This window comes from Ornithorhynchus anatinus, chromosome 3 (genome assembly GCF_004115215.2).
Source record: "Ornithorhynchus anatinus isolate Pmale09 chromosome 3, mOrnAna1.pri.v4, whole genome shotgun sequence".
In the NCBI taxonomy this organism is placed as follows: domain Eukaryota; kingdom Metazoa; phylum Chordata; class Mammalia; order Monotremata; family Ornithorhynchidae; genus Ornithorhynchus; species Ornithorhynchus anatinus.
The window spans coordinates 139,932,375-139,955,107 of NC_041730.1; the positions used below are offsets into that span (position 1 = coordinate 139,932,375).

Sequence of the window (22,733 nt, forward strand, 5' to 3'; positions counted from 1 at the left end):
TGGCCGAGCTGGGATTCGAACCCATGACCTCTGACTCCAAAGCCCACGCTCTTTCCACCGAGCCACGCTGCTTCCTAAAGACCAACAAATACCAACGTTATTATTATTATGTGCAGAGCACTGTACTAAGTGCTTGGAATGTACAGTTCGGCAACAGATAGGGACAATAACTGCCCAATGACGGGTTCACAGTCTAAACGGGGGAGACGGACGGACAAAGCAAAACAGAACAAAACAAAACAGCATCATCAAGATAAATAGAATCAAGGACATATTCACCTCATTAACAAAATTAATAGGGTAATAAATAATATATACAAATAAGCACAGTGCTGAGGGGAGGGGAAGGGGGAAGAGCAGAGGGTGAGGGGGGGGAAAGGGAGTGGAGGAGGAACAGAGGGAAAGGGGGGCTCAGTCTGGGAAGGCCTCCCGGAGGAGGTGAGCTCTCACTAGGGCTTTGAAGAGGGGAAGAGAGTAAGTTTGACTCTCATCTGCCATCACTTCGCGTGCACAGGCTGAGAAGAAAAGTATTCTTCCTTCGATCCCACCTACCCGCTGCCCCCGACTGACTTCGTCAGGCTGGGGTGCCCCCTGACCCCGAGCCGGCCGGCTTCCTGTCGGGGGCCCTGGCCTTTTCCCGAGCGCGGCTCTCTGAGCCCGCACCGGGAGACCTCGCATGGCTTATTGGCTAGAGCCTGGGCCTGGGAGTCAGAAGGTCATGGGTTCTAATCCTGGATCTGCCATTTGTCAGCTGTGCGACTTTGGGTAAGTCACTTGACTTCCCTGTGCCTCAGTTCCCTCATCTGTAAAATGGGGATGAAGACTGTGAGCCCCATGTGGGACATGGACTCTGTTTTTTGCTTGTAGCCAGCCCAGTGCTCAGTACAGTGCCTGGTACATAGTAAGAGCTTAACAAATGCCATTATTATTATTATTAGCAGCGTGGCTCAGTGGAAAGAGCCTGGGCTTGGAAGTCAGAGGTCATGGGTTTGAATCCCGGCTCTGCCACTTGTCAGCTGTGTGACTGTGGGCAAGTCGGTGGAAAGAGCACGGGCTTTGGAGTCAGAGGTCATGGGTTTGAATCCCGGCTCTGCCACTTGTCAGCTGTGTGACTCTGGGCAAGTCACTTAACTTCTCTGTGTCTCAGTTACCTCATCTGTAAAATGGGGATGAAGACTGTGAGCCCCACGTGGGACAACCTGATTCCCTTGTGTCTACCCCAGCGCTTAGAACAGTGCTCTGCACATAGTAAGCGCTTAACAAATACCAACATTATTATGCCACGGAGCCCGGCTGCTCCTAGGTGCCCCTGGGCCCAAGCCAGCCTGCTTCCTGCCAGAGGGGTCATCTCTTCGAGCCGGCCCCAGTGGGCATCACATCAGGGGGGCCCTGTCATCCCTTCACCCCAAGCTGGCCTCTTTCCAGTCAGGGGGCTGGCCTCTTCATTCATTCATTCATTCATTCATTCAATAGTATTTATTGAGCGCTTACTATGTGCAGAGCACCGTACTAAGCGCTTGGAATGGACAAATGGGCAACAGATAGAGACAATCCCTGCCCACTGACGGGTTTACAGTCTAATCCTGAGAGCCACCCTTTGAACCAACATGGGGAGACCCCAGCATCACACCAGCGGGTCACACCACCCCCGGGTGCCCCCTGCCTCCAAGCCAGCCTGCTTCCTGTCAGGGGGTCGGGCTCTTCCTGAGCGTGACCCTGTGAACCAGCCCGGGGAGACCTTGGCATCATGCCGGGAGGCCCCTGACATCCTGGGGAGCCCCCCGACACCAAACCGGCCTGCTTCCTGTCAGGGTTTCGGTCTCTTCCTGGGCATGACTCTGTGAGCCAGCACTGGGAGACCTTGGCATCATGCCGGGAGGCCCCTGCCACCCCGGGGAGACCTTGGCATCATGCCGGGAGGCCCCTGACATCCTGGGGAGCCCCCAGACACCAAGTCGGCCTGCTTCCTGTCAGAGCTGCGGTCTCCTCCTGGGCATGACTCTGTGAGCCAGCACTGGGAGACCTTGGCATCACGCCGGGAGGCCCCTGCCACCCCGGGGAGACCTTGGCATCATGCCGGGAGGCCCCTGACATCCTGGGGAGCCCCCCGACACCAAACCGGCCTGCTTCCTGTCAGGGTTTCGGTCTCTTCCTGGGCATGACTCTGTGAGCCAGCACTGGGAGACCTTGGCATCATGCCGGGAGGCCCCTGCCACCCCGGGGAGACCTTGGCATCATGCCGGGAGGCCCCTGACATCCTGGGGAGCCCCCAGACACCAAGTCGGCCTGCTTCCTGTCAGAGCTGCGGTCTCCTCCTGGGCATGACTCTGTGAGCCAGCACTGGGAGACCTTGGCATCACGCCGGGAGGCCCCTGCCACCCCGGGGAGACCTTGGCATCATGCCGGGAGGCCCCTGACATCCTGGGGAGCCCCCAGACACCAAGTCGGCCTGCTTCCCGTCAGGGCTTCGGTCTCTTCCTGGGTATGACTCTGTGAGCCAGCACCGGGAGACCTTGGCATCACGTCAGGGGTCCCCGCCGCCCCTGGGCACCCCCTGACCCCGAGTCGGCCTGCTTCCTGTCAGGGGGCCGGCCTCTTCCTATGTGTGACTCTGTAAGCCAGCACAGGGAGATCCTGGCATCGGGCCGGGAGGGCTCCGCCGCCCCTGCCGCCCCAGGACGCCCCTCGCCCCCGAGCCAGCCAGCTTCCTGTCAGGGGGCCGGCTTTTTCCGGAGTTTAGCTCTGTCAGCCAGCACTGGAAGACCTTGGCATCACGCCGGGGGGACACCCTGGGCACCCCACAGCAGATAGAGCACACACGGGAAAAGGCCGGTCACCAGGAGGGTCTGGGCTACTGCGGGTGGAGAGAGGTCAAGTTGTCGGGAGAGAGAGAGAAGGAGAGAGAAAGTGGGAGAAAGGGAGTGAGAGAGGAGAGGGAGGAAAGGGGAGAGAGAAAAGAGAAAGGGGGGCAGGAAGGGAGAAAAAAGAAAGACAATAAGAAAATAAGAGAGAGGCTCCCCCCTTCTAGATTGTGAGGCCATTGTTGAGTAGGGATTGTCTCTATCTGTTGCCGAATTGTACTTTCTAAGCACTCTGCATACAGTAAGCACTCAATAAATACGGTTGAATGAATGGATGGATGGATGAATGAATGAATGAATGAATGAATGAATGAATGAATGAAGAGGGGCAGAAGGAAAGAGAGGGAGAGGGAAAGAGAGAGAGATGGAGAAAATGGAGAGTGAAAGAGAAAGCAGCGAGGAGAGGAAGAGAGAAACAGAGAGCGTGGCAAAAAGAAAGGAAGAAGGGGCAAAGAGACAGAGATGGAGAGATGGGGGACAGAGAAACGGGAAGACAGAGAGGAGAGGAGGGAAATGGGAAGAGTCAAAGAGAAGGCACTGGGACAGATTAAGAGACAGATGGAGGCAAAGAGAAAGAGATATGGGAGAGGGAGAGAAAGACATGGAGACAGAGAGAGGACTGAAAGCCCGTTGTTGGGCAGGGACAATCCCTGTTTCTGTTGCCGAATTGTACATTCCGAGCGCTTAGTACAGTGCTCTGCACAGAGTAAGCGCTGAATAATTATGATTGAATGAATGAATGAAAGGGGAAAGAGAAGGCAGGGAGGGACAGGAAAAGAGAGAGAGAAGAGGCAAAGAGAAGAAGAGAAAGGGCAGGGAGATAGAGACAGAGAGAGACAGGAAAACAAAGAAGAAAGGGAGGAAAGGAGAGGGAATGAAAGAGAAGGCCTTGAGGGACAGGAAAAGAGAAAAGCAAAGAAAATGAGAGAAAGGGCAGGCAGACAGAGAGGAGAAAGAGGAAGAGGAAAGAGGAGAAAATGTTGAGAGACAAAAAAAGAGAGACAGAGAGAGTGGCAAAGAGAAGGACAGAAGGACCAGGGGGAGAGACCCACAGAGACAGGGAAAAACTGAGAGAGGAGAGGGAGGGAAAGGGAGAGAGAGAGAGTAGGCTGTGAGGCATTGAGGGACAGGAAAAGAAAGATGAAGAGAGAGGCTAAGAGAAACAGAAGGGTCAGGGAGAGAGAGACACAGAGAGAGACAGGGAGACACCGAGAGAGGAGAGGTGACCGAGAAGGCCGAGAAGGACAGGAAGAGAGAGACAGAGAACCAAAGAGAAAGAGAGAAGGGGCAGGGAGAGAGATAGGCAGAGAGAGAGAGAGAAAGCAGCATGGGTCAGTGGAAAGACCATGGGCTTGGGAGTCAGAGGTCATGAATTCTAATCCCGCTTCCGCCGCTCATCTGCTGTGTGACCTTCACTTCACTTCTCTGTGCCTCAGTTACCTCATCTGCAACATGGGGATTAAAATTGTGAACCCCCCGTGGGACAATCTGATGACCTTGTATCTACCCCAGCGCTTAGAACAGTGCTCAGCACATAGTAATAATAATAATGTTGGTATTTGTTAAGCGCTTACTATGTGTAGAGCACTGTTCTAAGCGCTGGGGTAGACACAGGGGAATCAGGTTGTCCCACGTGGGGCTCACAGTCTTAACCCCCATTTTACAGATGAGGGAACTGCGGCACAGAGAAGTGAAGTGACTCGCCCACAGTCACACAGCTGACAAGTGGCAGAGCTGGGCACATAGTAAGCGCTTAACAAATAACCTAATACAAAAAAAGAAAGGGGCAGAAAAGTCCTAGTTTGGTTTAGACCCTGTGGGTACAAGAGAAGAAATCCCTGCAGTAAAAACTGCTCGTGGAAGGTTTTCCTTTATAAGCACGACCAAGAATTCCAAACGGAGGGGGGAAAAAGGAGGAGATCGGAGTTAGTCATGGCTCATGATGAAAATATTGAGTCACCGCCATATTTTTGGCAACAGCGGGGGAGAGCAAGAGAGAGGAAGGGGAAGTGGTTAATGGTGTCACCAACCCAGAGCTAGCTCTCCGACGCTCGACAGGAAAAGGGTTCAAGAGAGAGATGAAATATGAAGATGATGGACGAGGCCGGCTTACCTCTTTCCTCTCTTTCAGATTGGTGAGCATGACGACAGTGGCGGACTTCTGCTCCCAGATCATTCTCCAGAAGTCGTTGACTGTCTCCTGTTTGGGGCCTGCCAACGGGAGAGGGAGAGTTTTATAGACTACGCAGACGGCCAGGAACAGTAGTAATAGCAGGATCAGGTGCTGCAGCAATCAATCAATTAATCAATCGTATTTATTAAGCGCTTACTGTGTGCAGAACACTGTACTAAGCGCTCGGGAAAGTACAATAATAATAACGATGGTATTTGTTAAGCGCTTACTATGTGCCAAGCAGTGTTCTCAGCGCTGGGGTATTCATTCATTCCATCGTATTTATTGAGCACTTACTATGTGCAGAGCACTGTACTAAGCGCTTGGAACGTACAATTTGGCAACAGATAGAGACAATCCCTGCCCAATAACGGGCTCACCGTCTAAACGGGGGAGACAAACAGCAGAGCAAAACAGAACAAAACAGAACAAGTAGCCTGGTGTAGATATCATCAAGATAAATAGAATCATAGATATATATGCATCATTAATAAAATTGACAAATAATATATACAAATATGCAGATAATCAGGTTGTCCCCCGATAGGGCTTACAGACTTCATCCCCACTTTACAGATGAGGTCACTGAGGCACAGAGAGGTTAAGTGACTTGCCCAAGGTCACACAGCGGACAAGTGGCAGAGCTGGGATTAGAACCCATGTCCTCTGTCTCCCAAGCCCACGTTCTTATACTAGGCCACGTGGCTGCTAAGCACTGGGGTAGATATAAGACGATCGGGTCCCACGTGGGGCTCACAGTCTAAGTGGGAGGGAGCATTGAATCCCCATTTTGCAGATGAGGGAACTGAGGCCCAGAGAACCAATCAATCAATTGTATTTATTGAGCACTTACTATGAGCAGAGCACTGTACTAAACACTTGGGAGAGTACAGTACGCAGAATTAGCAGACATGTTCCCTGCCCATAACCAGCTACAGTCTAGAGGGGCAAGTGGCTTGCCCGCGGTCATACAGCAGACACGTGGTGGAGCCTGGATTAGAACCCAGGTCCTCTGCCTCCCAGGCCCAGGCTCTTTCCACTAGGACACGCTGCTTCTCATGTAGTATTCACGATGATGGTAATAGTATTTATTAAAAGCTTCCTGAGTGCAGAGCACTGTACTGAGGGCCGAGCAAGGAGACGGAGGAGGGAAATGTACCCGATCCCTGTCTGATAATAATAATAATAATAATGTTGATATTTGTTAAGCGTTTATTATGTGCCGAGCACTGTTCTAAGCACGGGGGTAGACACAGGGTAATTAGGTTGTCCCACGTGGGGCTCACAGTCTTAATCCCCATTTTACAGATGAGGGAACTGAGGCACAGAGAAGTGAAGTGACTTGCCCACGGTCACACAGCTGACAAGTGGCAGAGATGGGATTCGAACCCACGACCTCTGACACCCAAGCCCGGGCTCCTTCCACTGAGCCACGCTGCTTCTGATCCCCGGTGAGTTCTGGAACTTGGAGCAGGGCTCGTCTCAAAGTGAAAATGTTCAGGGGTCTGCACAGAGGACAGTTCTGACAGAGGGTCTCACTCAGCTCTGATGAACACCTGCTGCTATGATGGACACCTGCTGCCCTGATCGGCTGCTCTGCTGGACACCTGCTGCCCCGCCGGACACCTGGCGTTCTGTACATTTGGGGTGGGACGGGGTGACGGCACAACCTGGGGACCCCAAGTGACCGTCGGGAGAAGCGGCTGGGCGGTGGGAACGCCGAGAGCGGGGAAACGGTCGTGTGGGCCAAAAGACGTCCAGAGAAACGTCCAAGGGTGGGCCGGGGAGAAGCAGCGTGGCCTGCTAGATAGAGTCAGTCCATCGGTCAGGCCGTCAGACGCTGGGCGAAGCAGTGCGGTCTGCTGGATAGAGTCAGTCAGTCAATCTGTCACTGGGACAAGCGGCGAGGCCTTCTAGGTAAAGTCAGTCCGTCAGTCCATCAGTGGGAGAAGCGCCATGGCCTGCTGGATGCCGTCAGTCTGTCAGTCCGTCAGTCAGTCCGTCAGTCAGGGGGTCTGTCAGTGGGAGAGGCAGCACGGTCTGCGGGATGCAGTCAGTCCGTCAGACACTGGGCGAAGCAGTGTGGTCTGCTGGATAGAGTCAGTCAGTCAGTCACTGGAAGGAGTAGCGAGGCCTGCTGAGACAGTCAGTCAATCGTATTTACTGTGCGCTTACAGTTCATTCATTCAATCGTATTTATTGAGCGCTTACTACGTGCAGAGCACTGTACTAAGCGCTTGGAATGTACGCTTCAGCAACAGATAGAGACAATCCCTGCCCATCGACGGGCTCACAGTCTAATCGGGGGAGAAACACTGTTCTAAGCGCTGGGAGGCTACCAGGTGATCAGGTTGTCCCACATGGGGCTTACAGTCTTAATGCCCATTTTATGGATGAGGTAACCGAGGCACAGAAAAGTTAAGTGACTTGCCCAAAGTCACACAGCTGACTAGCAGCAGAGCCAGGATTTGAAGTCACTTCACTTCTCTGGGCCTCAGTTACCTCATCTGTAAAATGGGGATTAAGACTGTGAGCCTCACGTGGGACAACCCGATTACCCTGTATCTACCCCAGCGCTTAGAACAGTGCTCTGCACATAGTAAGCGCTTAACAAATACCAACATTATTATTTGAACCCATGACCTCTGACTCTCTCCAGCCCGTGCTCTTTCCACTGAGCCCCGCTGCTTCTCTGTGCAGCAGTGTGCAGAGCACTGTACTAAGCGCTTGGGAGAGGACAGTGAAACAGTATAACAGTCACATTCGCCGCCCTCAACAAGTTCACAGTCTAGACCCCCCCGATTAGACTGTGAGCCCGTCATTGGGCAGGGATTGTCTCGGTTGCCGAATTGTCCATTCCAAGCGCTTAGTGCAGTGCTCTGCACGTAGTAAGCGCTCAATAAATACTATTGAACGAATGAATGGACAGCCTTAGCCTAGGAGTCAGAAGGACCTGGGTTGGCCCTCTGGTGCTGCTAACCTTCTCCCTGGGCCTCCATCTCGCCTGTCTCGCCACTGACCCCTGGCCCATATCCTACCTCTGGGCTGGAATCCCCTTCTCTCCTCAAATCCCACAGACTATTACCCCTTCGAAGCCTTACTGAAGGCCCACCTCCTCCAAGAGGCCCTCTCAGACTAACCCCTACTTTTCCTCATCTCCCCCTCCCTTCCGCATCACCCTGACTTTCTTCCTTTGCTCTTTCCCCTCTTCCCACCCCACAGCGCTCATGTATATATCTGTAATTTTATTTACTTATATTGATGTTTGTTTACTTGTATCGATGTCTGTCTTCCCCCTCTAGTCTTCCCCCTCTAGACCGTGAGCTCATTAATAATAATAATAATATTCTCGATTCTATTTATTGCCGTTGTTCTTGTCTGCCCGTCTCCCCGGATTAGACCGTAAGCCCGTCAAAGGGCAGGGACTGTCTCTATCTGCTACCGATTTGTACATTCCAAGTGCTTAGTCCAGTGCACTGCACATAGTAAGCGCTCAGTAAACATGAATGAATGAATGAATGAATGAATGAATGAATGAATAATAATAATGTTGGTATTTGTTAAGTGCTTACTATGTGCAGACCACTGTTCTAAGCGCTGGGGTAGATATAGGGTCATCAGGTTGTCCCAGGTGAGGCTCACAGTTAATCCCCATTTTAATAACAATAATAATGTTGGTATTTGTTAAGCGCTCACTATGTGCCGAGCACTGTTCTAAGCGCTGGAGTAGATACAGGATCATCAGGTTGTCCCACGTGGGGCTCACAACCTTCATCCCCATTTTACAGATGAGGTCACTGAGGACCAGAGAAGTGAAGTGACTCGCCCACAGTCACACAGCTGACAAGTGGCAGAGCGGGGATTTGAACCCATGACCTCTGACTCCCAAGCCTGGGCTCTTTCCACTGAGCCACGCTGCGAGCAGGGATTGTCTATATTGCTGTATTGTACTTTCCCAAGCGCTTAGTACAGTGCTCTGCCCACAGTACGTACTCAATAAATACGATTGAATGAATGAATAAATAAACCCGGATCTGCCCCGTTTCTGTTGCCTGACCTGCACAAGTCACTTGACCTCCCTGGGCTTCAGTTCCCTCATCTGTAAAATGGGAATTAAGACTGTGAGTCCCATGTGGGACCGGAACTGTGTCTAAACTGATTACCTTATATCTATCCCAGGATTTAGAACAGTGCCTGTCACCTTGTAAGCAATTAACAAATACCGTCAACTCAAAAAATATGGAATGGGAAGAAACAGCTGCGTGTGTGAACATGGTGTCGGGGGAAACGTTGCGAACACGGCATTGGGAGAAACGGCCGTGCGTGTGCCCTCAGCGTCGGGAGAAATAATCACACGTACGAACACGGTGTCACATATTCAAGCCATCACTACATCCTGCCAGGTCTACCTTCACGAAATCACTAAAATCCTCCCTTTCTTCTCCATCCAAACTCTACCAAATGAATGGAAGCATTTATCCTCTCCTGTCTTGATCGTTGTCTCAACCTCCTTGCTGACCTCCCAAGCCGCCTGTCTCTCCCCACTCCAGACCACACTCCACTCTGCTGTCAGGATCATTTTTCTACAAAAATGCCGAGGCCGTGCTTCCCCGCTCCTCAAGAACCTGCGGTGGTTGCCCATCCACCTCGGCATCCAACAAAGACTCCTCCCCACTGGCTTTAAAGCCGTCCACCACCTCGCCCTTCCTCTCTCACCTCGCTCTCCTCCTACTTCAACTCAACCTGAACACTTTGTTCCTCTAACGCTCACCTTCTCACTGTCCCTCCATCTCATCTATGTGACCACCAACCTCTCACCAACATCCTGCCTCTGGCCTGGAACGCCCTTCCTCCTCATATCTTCCCCACTTCCAAGCCCTAGTGAGAGCTCACCTCCTCCAAGAGGCCTTCCCAGACTGAGCTTCCCCTTTTCCCTCCGCTCCCCCTCCTCCCTCTGCTCCCTCCCCCTCCCCCCCTTCCCTCCCCTCGGCTAAATCTCCTTTCCCCTCTGCCTCTCCCCCCTCTTCCCCTCCCCTCAGCACTGTGCTCATTTGTATATATTTTTATTACCCTATTGTTTTGTTAATGAGGTGTACATCCCCTTGATTCTATTTATCGTGATTATGTCGTCTTGTTTTTGTCCGTCTGTCTCTCCCGATTAGACTCTGAGCCCGTCGTTGGGCAGGGATTGTCTCTATCCGTTGCCGAACTGTACATTCCAAGCGCTTAGGACAGTGCTCTGCTCATAGTAAGCGCTCGATAAATACTATTGAATGAATGACTGAATATCTGACAGACCATTCCTCTCCCCTCCTTCAAAGCCTTATTGAAGGCCCGTCTCCTCCAAGAAGCCTTCCCTGACTAAGCCCTCCTCTCCTCTTCTCCCACTCCCTTCTGCGTCACCCTGACTTGCTCCTTTCATTCATCCTCCCTCCCATCCCCACATCACACATGCCGATGAATAAATAAATTAAATAAGCAGCACGGCTTAGTGGAAAAAGCCCGGGCGTGGGAGTCGTGACTTCTAATCCCAGCTCCGCCGCTTGTCAACTGTGTGACTTTGGGCAAGTCACTTCCCTTCTCCGTGCCTCAGTTACCTCATCTGTAAAATGGGGATTAAAACTGTGAGCCCCACATAGGAAAACTTGATAACTTGTATCTATCTCAGTTCTTAGAACAGTGCTTGGCACATAGTCAGTGCTTAATAAATACCACTATTATTATGTATCTCTATATGTATAAAAATAAATGTAAATAAATTACAGATATAAGCACATATCTGTAATTTATTTATTTATATTAATGTCTGTCTCCCCCTCTAGACTGTGAGTTCACTGTGGGCAGGGAATGTGTCTATTTGTGGTTGTATTGTACTCTCCCAAGCGCTTATTACAGTACTTTGCACAAAGTAAGGGCTCAATAAATAGGACAACGAATGAATGAACGTCGGGGGGAGTGATCACGTGAATAATCACGGTATTGGAGAAACGGCCGTGTAGTTGAACATGGAATTGGGAGAAACCATCTCACGTGCGAATACCACACTGGGAAAGATGACCGTAACTGTGAACGTGGGAGTCGGGAGAAACAATCATGTGTGTGAATCACAGGGCAGGGATTGTCTCTGTCTGTTGCCTAATTGTACATTCCCAGCGCTTAGTACAGTGCTCTGCACATAGTAAGCGCTCAATAAATACTACTGAATGAATGAATGAACGAATGAATGTATGAATGTGAACACAGCATTGGAAGGAAAGACGTCCCAATGAACACGATGTAGAGAGAAGCGATTACGCATGTAAACATGGCATTGGGAGAAAAAAATCAAGCATGTGAACCACTATAAGGTGGATGGGGTGCACGCCGGCACTTTTTCCTTCCTGATATTTCTGTAGGACCCCGGTCCCAGGGCCAGGAGGATGACTTTGGGTTTACCCCTTCACTTCTCGGGCCTCAGTTTCCTTATCTCTAAAATAATGTTGGTATTTGTTAAGCGCTTCCTATGTGCAGAGCACCGTTCTAAGCGCTGGGGGAGATACAGGGTCATCAGGTTGTCCCACGTGAGGCTCACAGTTAAACCCCATTTTACAGATGAGGGAACTGAGCCACCGAGACGTTAAGTGACTTGCCCACAGTCACACAGCTAAATGGGGATTCAATCCCTGTCCTCCCTCCCCCTCAGCCAGTGATTCCCACGTGAGACAGGGACTGGTCTCATCTGATTATCTTGCATCTACTCCAGTGCTTAGCTTAGTGCTTGGCACACTGTAAGCACATCGTAATAATAATAGAACAGAGCCTGGCATATAGTAAGCGCTTAACAAATACCATCTTAAAAATAGTAATAACAGAAGTAAATAATTATCGTTAAGGCATAATATTACAATGCTAATAACTGTTATGGCTATTATTAAGGCAGAGTGACAACTGGCCAACAATTGGCCTAGTAAAATGGACTCAAGAAGGAAATAGAGGCAACCAGTCTATAGACAAAAGTGCTTTCGTCCACTCAGTCTACAGACAAAAGTTACTGAGGGAGAGATTTGAGGCCAATCTCTAGCTCTCTCATTCAATCGTCAGCTCCCCCTCCACCAAGGGAGCTCCTGACCCCATCAGAAATTCACATTATGGGCCAAAAGTCTGGGAATCTCCAGATTGACTTGGTCCGAAAAGCAGCGTGACCTAATGGACAGAGCCCCGGCCTGGAAGTCAGAATAATGTTAATAATAATGTTGGTATTTTTTAAGCACTTACTATGTGCAGAGCACTGTTCTAAGAGCTGGGGGAGATACAGGGTCATCAGGTTGTCCCACGTGAGGCTCACAGTTAATCCCCATTTTACAGAGGAGGTAACTGAGGCACAGAGAAGTGAAGTGACTCGCCCACAGTCACACAGCTGACAAGTGGCAGAGCTGGGAGTCGAACTCATGACCTCTTACTCCAAAGCCCAGGCTCCTTCCACTGAGCCACGCTGCTTCCCAGAAGGTCACGGGGTCTAATCCCGGCTCTGTCACTTGCCTGTGACCTTGGGCAAGTCATTTCGCTTCTCTGGGCCTCGGTTCCCTCATCTGGAAAATGGGGATTGACACTGTGAGCCCCATGTGGGACAGGGACTGTATCCCACCCGATTATCTTGTATCTCTGCCACGCTTAGTATATAGCGCCTGACACACAGTAAGCACTTAACAAACACCATTATTATTATTATTATAAATGTTAGACTTTCCCTCAAAAGATCATAAGCTCCTTGATGGTAGAGACGGTGCTTGTTGTGATTCCCCTCAGATCTTGTTCAGAGCTCTGCTCACAGTGCTCTGCACACAGTAAACGTTAATAAATACGGCTGAACCAATGTTCCTAAATGCTTTTGAAGCAGTGAATGAATGAACAAAGGGCAGAATCAGAAGGGGCTTTGAGAGGATCCCTGTTGGAAGCCAGGACTCCGAGAAGCACTGCACACAAATACAGCTGCTGAGCTCAGTCTCATAGCTCTCCCATCAATCAATCAATCAATCAATCAACGGTATTTATTAATACAGTGTGCAGAGCACTGTATTATGCCCTAGGGACAGTAATAATAATAATGATGATAATAATGTTGGTATTTGTTAAGCGCTTACTATGTGCAGAGCACCGTTCTAAGCGCTGGGGGAGACACAGGGTCATCAGGTTGTCCCACGTGAGGCTCACAGTCTTCATCCCCATTTTACAGATGAGGGAACTGAGGCCCAGAGAAGTGAAGTGACTTGCCCACAGTCACCCAGCTGACAAGTGGCAGAACTGGGATTCGAACCCATGACCTCTGACTCCCAAGCCCAGGCTCTTTCCACTGAGCCACGCTGCTTCTCACAGCCTTAACAGAGTAATAATCACAATGTTGGTATTTGTTAAGCGCCTACTATGTGCAGAGCACTGCTCTAAGCTCTGGGGTAATAATGTTGGTATTTGTTAAGCGCTTACTATGTGCCGAGCACTGTTCTAAGCGCTGGGGTAGACATAGGGGAATCAGGTTGTCCCACGTGGGGCTCACAGTCTTAATCCCCCTTTTACAGAAGAGGGAACTGAGGCCCAGAGAAGTGAAGTGACTTGCCCACAGTCACACAGCTGCCAAGTGGCAGAGCTGGGATTTGAACTCATGAGCCCTGACTCCCAAGCCCAGGCTCTTTCCACTGAGCCACGCTGCTTCAGATACAGGGGAATCAGATTGTCCCACGTGAGGCTCACGGTTAATCCCCATTTTACAGATGGGGTCACTGAGGCCCAGAGAAGTGAAGCGACTCGCCCACAGTCACGCAGCTGACAAGTGGCAGAGCCGGAAATCGAACCCATGACCTCTGACTCCCAAGCCCGGGCTCTTTCCACTGAGCCACGCTATAACGGAGTTGGCAGAGACGTTCCCTGCCCACAACGAGCTTACAGTCCAGACGGAGAGACGGACGTAAATTGAAATGAATAAATGGATTACGGATATGGACGTAAGTGCTGCGGGGCTGGGAATGAAGGGGGCAAATCCAAGTGCCGGGGAGAGGCAGAAGGGTGTGGGAGAAGAGGAAAGGAGGGTGCAGTCAGGGAAGGCCTCTTGGAGGAGATGGGCCTTCAGTAAGGCTTTGAAGGTGGGGGAGAGGCACAGTCGGTCAGATATGAAGGGGGAGGGCGTTCCAGGCCGGAGGCAGGACGTGGGCGGCCAGATGGGCGAGTTTGAGGTTCCGTTGCTGTTAGAAGAGCGAAGCGCGAGTGCTGGGTTGAAGCAGGAGAGCCACAAAGTGATGACTGAGTGCTTTAAAGCTTGTTTTTATGCTTACTATGTACCAGGCACCGGGCTAAGCGCTGAAGCGGCGTGGCTCAGTGGAAAGAGCACGGGCTTTGGAGTCAGGGCTCATGAGTTCGAATCCCAGCTCGGCCCCTTGTCGGCTGTGGGACTGTGGGCGAGTCACTTCACTTCTCTGGGCCTCAGTTCCCTCATCTGTAAAATGGGGATTAAGACTGGGAGCCCCACGTGGGACAACCTCATTCCCCTGTGTCTACCCCAGCGCTTAGAACGGTGCTCGGCACGTAGTAAGCGCTTAACAAATACCAACATTATTATTATTATTATTATTAGATTGGACACAGTTCCTGTCTCACATGGGGCTCGCGCTCTCAATCCTTATTTTACAGATGAGGGAACTGAGGTACAGAGAAGCGGAATGACTTCCCCGAGGTCACCCAGCAGACAAGTGGCGGTGCGGACGAGGAACGTGTCTACCTACCCTGTTGTACTGAACTCTCTCAAGCGCTTAGTACAGAGCTCTGCGCACAGAAAGTGCTCAATAAATACTACTGCCTGATTGATTTAAAACCAATGGTAAGGAGTGTCTGCCTGATAGGGCAAATTTATAGCAGGCATCAATTTCCGGATCAGGAGATATTTTCATCTCTCTCTTCCCTGTAAGCTCTTCTTGGGCGGGGAACAAATCTCATAGAGAAGCAGCGTGGCTCGGTGGAAAGAGCCTGGGCTTCGGAGTCAGAGGTCATGGGTTCGACTCCCGGCTCTGCCGCTTGTCAGTTGTGTGACCGTGGGCGAGTCACTTCACTGCTCTGGGCCTCCGTTACCTCATCTGGAAAATGGGGATTAACTGTGAGCCTCACGTGGGACGACCTGATTCCCCTGTATCTCCCCCAGCGCTTAGAACGGTGCTCTGCACATAGTAAGCGCTTAACAAATACCAACATTATTATTATCTCATGTTTCCCCAAGCGCTTGGTACTGCGCTGGGCACCCGGTGAGCGCTCAATAAATGCCATCGCTGCTAAGACTCCTGGGCCCCAGGGCGGCTTGATTTTAGACTTCAGACAACTGGGTGTCGCGGATGGGGCGGGCCGGCCTCCATCCCATGTGCCCGCAGAGAGGATGGAGGAGAAGCGACGGAGCACTCAGTACAGTCCTCTGCACTCAGTGTGAATAAGAGCTCAATACATATACGGTTGAATGAATGAGCACCCTTTTGTGGATGTGGCAAGGATGGAAATTCTTTGTCAATACTTTCATGCCCGACCCTTCCTTAGAGTGGCAGCTTCTTGAAGGATGGGAATGTATCATTTGCTTGTTTTGTATTTCCCAGGGGCTTAATACCGAGATTTGCACACAGTGGGTGCTCAATGAACACTGCTGCTCCGTTATAACTATGACTACTACTATTACTGTTATCAATGGTGATAATAATAATGATAATAATGGTATTTGTGAAGCACTTACTATGTGCAAAGCACTGTTCTAAGCTCTGGGGGAATACAAGGTGATCAGGTTGTCCCACATGGGGCTCACAGTCTTAATCCCCATTTTACAGACGAGGGAACTGAGGCCCGGAGAAGTGAAGTGACTTGCCCAAAGTCAGCCAGCTGACAAGCGGCGGAGCCGAGATTAGAACCCACGACCTCTGACTCCCAAGCCCGGGCTCTTTCCACTGAGCCACGCTGCTTCTCTGATGATGATGGCATTTGTTAAGCATTTACTACTTGCCAAGCACTGTTCTAAGCGCTGGGGAGGACACAAGATGATCAGGTTGTCCCACGTGGGGCTCACAGTCTTCATCCCCATTTTCCAAATGAGTGAACTGAGGCCCAGAGAAGTGAAGTGAATTGCCCAAAGTCACACAGCTGGCAAGCGGCGGAGCCGGAATTAGAACCCGTGACCTCTGACTCCCAAGCCCGGGCTCTTTCCACTGAGCCACGCTGCTGCTCTACAGTGCTCTGCACATAGTAAGCGCTCAATAAATACTAAAAAAATACTAAGGAATGACTCCCAAGCCCGGGCTCTTTCCACTAAGCCACCCTGCTTCTCTTACTATTACTTTACTACTGCTAATAACGCTATTCTTCTGCTCTTTCTGCTGCTACTGCTATTACAACTACTTCAGTCATTCATTCAATAGTATTTATTGAGCACTTACTATGTGCAGAGCACTGTACTAAGCGCTTGGAATGAACAAGTCGGCAACAGATAGAGACGGTCCCTGCCGTTTGACGGGCTCACGGTCTGATCGGGGGAGACGGGCGGACAAGAACGATGGCGATAGATAGAGTGGAGGGGAAGAACGTCTCGTAAAAACCGATGGCAACTAAATAGAATCGAGGCGATGTACATTTCATTAACATCCTGCTACTGCTATCACCGGGTCATGGGTTCTAATTCCGACTCCGCCACTTCCCAGCTGTGCGACTTTAGGCAGGTCGCTTCACCGGGCCTCAGTGCCCTCATCTCTAAAATAGGGATGAAGACCGCGAGCCCCCCGGGGGACAACCCGATGACCTCGTATCTACCCCAGCGCTTACAACAGTGCTCGGCACAGAGTAAGCACTTAATAAATACCATCATCATTGTTATTATTGCTATTACCAGTTACTACTCTTGTAGTATGAAACTCATAATCTCCTAGGCCTCAGGCTTGAACGGACACACTTAGATCCTCGGGTGAAATATTAGGACGCCCGATGTCCGATGAAAAGGAGATTTCACCACTGGAGCTACCTAACACTTTGCTTTGAGAAGCAGCGCGGTTCAGTGGCAAGAGCCCGGGCTCGGGAGTCAGAGGTCGTGGGTTCTAATCCCGGCTCCGCCGCTTGTCAGCTGTGTGACTCTGGGCAAGTCACTTCACTTCTCTGGGCCTCAGTTCCCTCATCTGGAAAATGGGGATGAAGACTGGGAGCCCCCCATGGAACAACCTGATCACCTTGTATCCCCCCCAGTACTTGGAATAGTGCTTTGCACATAGTAAGCACTTAACAAATACCATTATTATTATTATTATTATTTGCCTTACCTTGAGCTGCTATGAATTTATTCTTCTCTTTGTAGCCCTAGAGAAATAAAGCAGACTTTGGTCAGTGACAGGAGGGTTTCCGATACGGGCTGTCTCCCGCTCCTTCACCCGCCTGCCCATCCATCCTCCCTCCCCAAGCCGGGGACGCCCCTCTCCTGTGCCCCCTGCTAACCCGGAGGCTCCTCAAAGGCAGGGGTCCATTCCTCCAACCCTACCGTCCTCTCTCAAGCGCTTAGTACAGTGCTCTGCACACAGCAAGCGCTCCCTAAATACCACTGATCCACTCACTGACTGATCATTCTCTTCTGCCTCACTCGTACGCCACTCCAGCTTCTCTTTTTCATTCTCTACACTTCCTTTCTCCCTGGGCTTTTAGGTCCTGTGGTTTTGGGGTGTGTGTTTCTGTGTGTGTGTTTGTGGGCATACATGTGTGTCTGTTGAATTCATTCATTCATTCAATCACATTTACTGAGCGCTCACTGTGTGCAGAGCACTGTACTAAGAGCTTGGAACGTACAATTCGGCAACGGATAGAGATAATCCCTGCCCAACAGTGGGCTCGCAGTCTAAACTGGGGTGGAATCCCGGGTGAGTTAATCCCACATCGCAATTGTATCGTCCTCTCCCAAGCGTTTAGTACAGTGTTCTGCACAGAGTAATAATAATAACGATGGTATTTGCTAAGGGCTTACTATGTGCCGAGCACTCTTCTAAGCGCTGGGGTAGATACAAGGTCATCAGGTCATCCCACACGGGGTTCACAGCCTTAATCCCCATTTTGCAGATGAGGTAACTGAGGCACAGAGAAGTTACGTGACCTGCCCAAAGTCACGCATCTGATAAGTGGCGGAGCCGGGATTAGAACCCATGACCTCTGACTCCCAAGCCCGGGTTCCTTACGCTGCTTCTCAGAGCGTAAGAGTAAGCACTTAATAAACGCAGCAGTTCTTGGCGTGGGGCTCTTAGACAAGATGAGTGTGTGTGGGCGTGGGTATGTGAGTGTGTTGTGTGGGTGTGTGTATCTGTTGTATCCATCGTGGGGTGGGACACTGGGTGAGCTGAGTCCCACATCTCGATTGTATTGTGTCCTCTCCCAAACACAATACAGAGTAAAGTGTTGAATAAATACAGCAATTCTGGTGAGGGGCTCCATGGATGAGATGAGCGTGTGTTTGAGTGGGTATGTGATTGTGGGTGCGCAAGCACAAACCTTTGTGTCCAGGGTGAGATTGTGTGGGTGTGGGTCTGTGGGGGGGGGGGGGGTCTCTCCTCAATCCCCAGGGGTGGGGGTGAAGCCATGGAGGTGGGCAGAGCCCAGGAGCGAGGTCCAGGAGAGCTGGGTTCCAGCGTCTGCCAAGGACAACTCATTTGACTCCTCTGTGTCTCCGAATTCTTGTCCGGGAAATGGGGGTGAATTCCCCATCCTCCCTCCCCCTTCGACTGTGGGTTCCACCCCGGCGCTTGGCCCAGGGCTTGGCCCAGGGCTTGGCGCCGCAGAAGCCAGGAAAACACCACCATAGCCAGGATGGGGGGCTGGTGGGGAGGAGGAAGAAGGGAAGGAGGGAGGGAAGGAGGCTCTGAGCTCCTATGACTCCACCACCCCGCCCCTAGAGTGGCATCCGACGCGCCCCGCTCATCCCCCCTGTCTAATAATAAAGCAGCGTGGCTCAGTGGAAAGAGCCCGGGCTTGGGAGTCAGAGGTAATAGGTTCCAATCCCGCCTCAGCCATTTGTCAGTTGTGTGACATTGGGCAAGTCACTTCACTTCTCTGTGTCTCAGTTCCCTCATCTGGAAAATGGGGATGAAGACTCTGAGCCTCACGTGGGACAACCTGATTACCCTGTATCTATCCCAGTGCTTAGAACAATGCTCGGCACATTATTATTATTATTATTAATAATGATAATTATAGTAATTATGGTATTTGTTAAGCGCTTTCTATGCGCCAAGCACTGAATTAAGCTCTGAGGTAGATACAAACAAATTGGGTTGGACCCAGTCCCTGGCCCACGTGGGGCTCACAGTTTTCATCCCCAGATGAGGTAACTGAGGCGCAGAGAAGTGAAGTGGCTTGCCCAAGATCACACAGCAGACAAATGGCAGAGTTGGGATTAGAACCCTTTACCTTCTGACCCCCCGGCCTGTGCTCTAGTCACTAGAGAAGCAGCGTGGCTCAGTGGAAAGAGCCCGGGCAGGGGAGTCAGAGGTCATGGGTTCGAATTCCTCCTCTGCCACCTGTCAGCTGTGTGTCTGTGGGCAAGTCACTTAATTTCTCTGTTCCTCAGTTACCTCATCTGTAAAATGGGGATGAAGACTGTGAACCTCACGAGGGACAAACTGATTACCCTGTATCTACCCCAGCGTTTAGAACAGTGCTCTGCACACAGTAAGCCCTTAATAAATACCAGCATTATTTTTAGGCATCACTGCTTCTCCCCGATGCCTACTGATGCCCAGCCTGCCCGGGGAGAAGGGGCGCCCTGCTCACTCACGTCTATGTAGGAGGCGTTGATGTAGTCCGAGCAGGGGATGCCATCCAGCGAGGTCAAGATCACCCGGGAATGGTCATCTGCAAAGACAGGAGGCGGCCGTGACAAGAGGAAGGGAGGCGGTGCCGTCACCCCTACCTCACGCGGGCGGGAGCCTCGGCAATTACTGAAGGCCTGTGGCCGGACAGAGCCATTTTATGGAGCGACGGGGGGAGAGGGAGGGAGAGAAGGAGAGACAAAAAGAGAAAGAAAAAAAGAAAGAAGGGAGCGACATAGAGAGAGAAAAAAAGAGAAAGGGTGAGACAGGGAGAAAGAGATAAAGAGAGAGGGGAGTGAGACAGAGATAAAGACAGAGACAGAAAGATAAAGAGAAAAAGAAAGAGGAGAGTGATACAGAGATAGAGAGCGATAAAGAGAAAAAGGGAAGGGGTGAGACAGAGAAAGACGGGGGACAGAGATAAAGGGAGAGGAGAGTGAGACAAAGACAGAGACAGAGAAAGGGAAGAAGAAAGAGAAGAGTGGTAGAGAGACAGAGAGAGATAGAGAGAAAAAGAGAGTTGGTGAGATAGAGACAGAGAGACAGAGATGGAGAGAGAGGAGATGGAGATAGAGAAAGAAAAAGAGAAAGGAGACTGAGACAGAGACAAAGAAAATGCGATAGAGGAGAATGAGACTAAAATAATAATAATAATTATTATTATTATTATGGTATTTGTTAAGCGCTTACTATGAGCCAGGCACTGTACTCAGCACTGGGGTGGATACAAACAAATTGGGTTGGATACAGTCCCTGTCCCTTGTGGGGCTCGCTGTCTGGACCCCTTACCTCTCTGGCCGGTCATTCTCGGTCTCCTTCGCCGGAGCCTCCTCCCCCTCCCATCCTTTAACTGTCGGAGTTCCTCAAGGGTCAGTTCTCGGCCCTCTTCCGTTCTCCATCTACACTCACTCCCTCGGTGAACTCATTCGCTCTCACGGCTTCGACTACCATCTCTACGCAGATGACACGTGGATCTACATCTCCGCCCCGTCCTCTCCCCCTCCCTTTGGGCTCGCATCTCCTCCCGCCTCCGGGACGTCTCCGCCTCGATGTCGGCCCGCCACCTAAAACTCAACGTGAGCGAGACTGAGCTCCTCATCTTCCCTCCCGAACCCGGTCCTCTCCCAGACTTCTCTATCACCGTGGATGGCACGACCATCCTTCCCGTCCCACAGGCCCGCAATCTCGGTGTCATCCTTGACTCGTCCCTCTCGTTCACCCCACGCATCCTATCTGTTACCGAGACCTGCCGGTTTCACCTCTACCATATCGCCAAGATCCGCCCTTTCCTCTCCACCCAAACGGCTACCTTACCGTTACGGGCTCTCGTTATATCCCGGCTAGACTACCGTGTCAGCCTTCTCTCTGACCTCCCTTCCTCCTCTCTCGCCCCGCTCCGGTCTATTCTTCACTCCGCCGCCCGGCTCATCTTCCCGCAGAGACGATCTGGGCATGTCGCTCCCCTTCTTAAACAACTCCAGTGGTTGTCTATCGACTTCCGCTCCAAACAAAAACTCCTCATTCTAGGCTTCGAGGCTCTCCGTCACCTCGCCCCTTCCTACCTCTCCTCCCTTCTCTCTTTCCACCGCCCACCCCGCACGCTCCGCTCCTCCGCCGCCCGCCTCCTCGCCGTCCCCCGGTCTCGCCCGTCCCGATGTCGACCCCCGGACCGCGTCCTCCCGCGGTCCCGGAACGCCCTCCCTCCTCACCTCCGCCAAACTGATTCTCTTTCCCTCTTCAAAACCCTACTTAAAAATCACCTCCTCCAAGAGGCGTTCCCAGACTGAGCTCCTTTTCCCCCTCTACTCCCTCTGCCATCCCCCCTTTACCTCTCCGCAGCTAAAGCCTCATTTTCCCCTTTTCCCTCCGCTCCTCCACCTCTCCCTTCCCATCCCCACAGCACCGCACCCGTCCGCTCAACTGTATATATTTTCGTCACCCTATTTATTTTGTTAATGAATTGTACATCGCCTCGATTCTATCTAGTCGCCATCGGTTTTTATGAGATGTTCTTCCCCTCGACGCTGTTTATCGCCATCGTTCTCGTCTGTCCGTCTCCCCCGATCAGACCGTAAGCCCGTCAAACGGCGGGGACCGTCTCTATCTGTTGCCGACTTGTTCATCCCAAGCGCTTAGTACAGTGCTCTGCACATAGTAAGCGCTCAATAAATACTATTGAATGAATGAATGAATGGACCCCCATTTTACAGATGAGTTAACTGAAGCCCAGAGAAGTGAAGTGATTTGTCCATGTCACACAGCAGATTAGTGGCAGAGCTGGGATTAGAACCCGTGATCTTCTGACGCCCAGGCCCTTGCCCTATCCACTATGGCATGACAAAAAGAGAATTGTGAGAAAGATAGAAAGAGATAGAGAGAGCAGAGTGGGAGAGAGACAGGAGAGAGAGGAAAAAGAGAGAGGTGAAACAGAGACAGACAAAGGCAGAAAAAGAGAAAGCGAGGAGACAGAAAGAGATAGAAGAGAGAGAGAGAAGAGAAAGAAAGAGACAGAAAGAGAAAGAAATGAAGAGAGAAAAGAGTAAGGCAGAGATAGAAAGAGATAGATAGAAGAGAGATGGAAGATAGAGAGAGGTGAAACAGAGACAGAGAAAAAGAGAAAGAAATGAAGAGAGAAAAGACTGAGGCAGAGATAGAAAGAGATAGAAGAGAGAGAAAGAGAAGTGAAACATAGAAAGAGAAAGAAATGAAGAGAGAAGAGTGAGGCAGAGATACAAAGAGATACATAGAAGAGAGAGATAGAGAGAGGTGTGAGACAGAGAAAGAGAAAGAAATGAAGACAGAGAAGAGTGAGGCAGTGATAGAAACAGAGAGAAAGAGAAGAGTGAGACAGAGACAGAAAAAGACAGAGAGAGA

At 51.0% G+C, this 22,733-nt stretch overlaps 1 protein-coding gene across 6 annotated transcripts in view; it reads right to left on the reverse strand.

The window, feature by feature from the left end:
• Positions 1-22,733, reverse strand: part of PTPRE (protein tyrosine phosphatase receptor type E) — a 162,786-nt gene that overhangs the window by 46,261 nt on the left and 93,792 nt on the right. For all 6 annotated transcript variants that reach the window (XM_029061304.2, XM_029061305.2, XM_029061303.2 and 3 more), the window contains 3 exons: positions 19,826-19,902; positions 17,334-17,370; positions 4,975-5,072 (listed from right to left, as the gene is read on the reverse strand). In XM_029061304.2, coding sequence (XP_028917137.1) covers positions 4,975-5,072; positions 17,334-17,370; positions 19,826-19,902 — 212 coding nt within the window. The remainder of the gene's footprint in view (positions 1-4,974; positions 5,073-17,333; positions 17,371-19,825; positions 19,903-22,733) is intronic.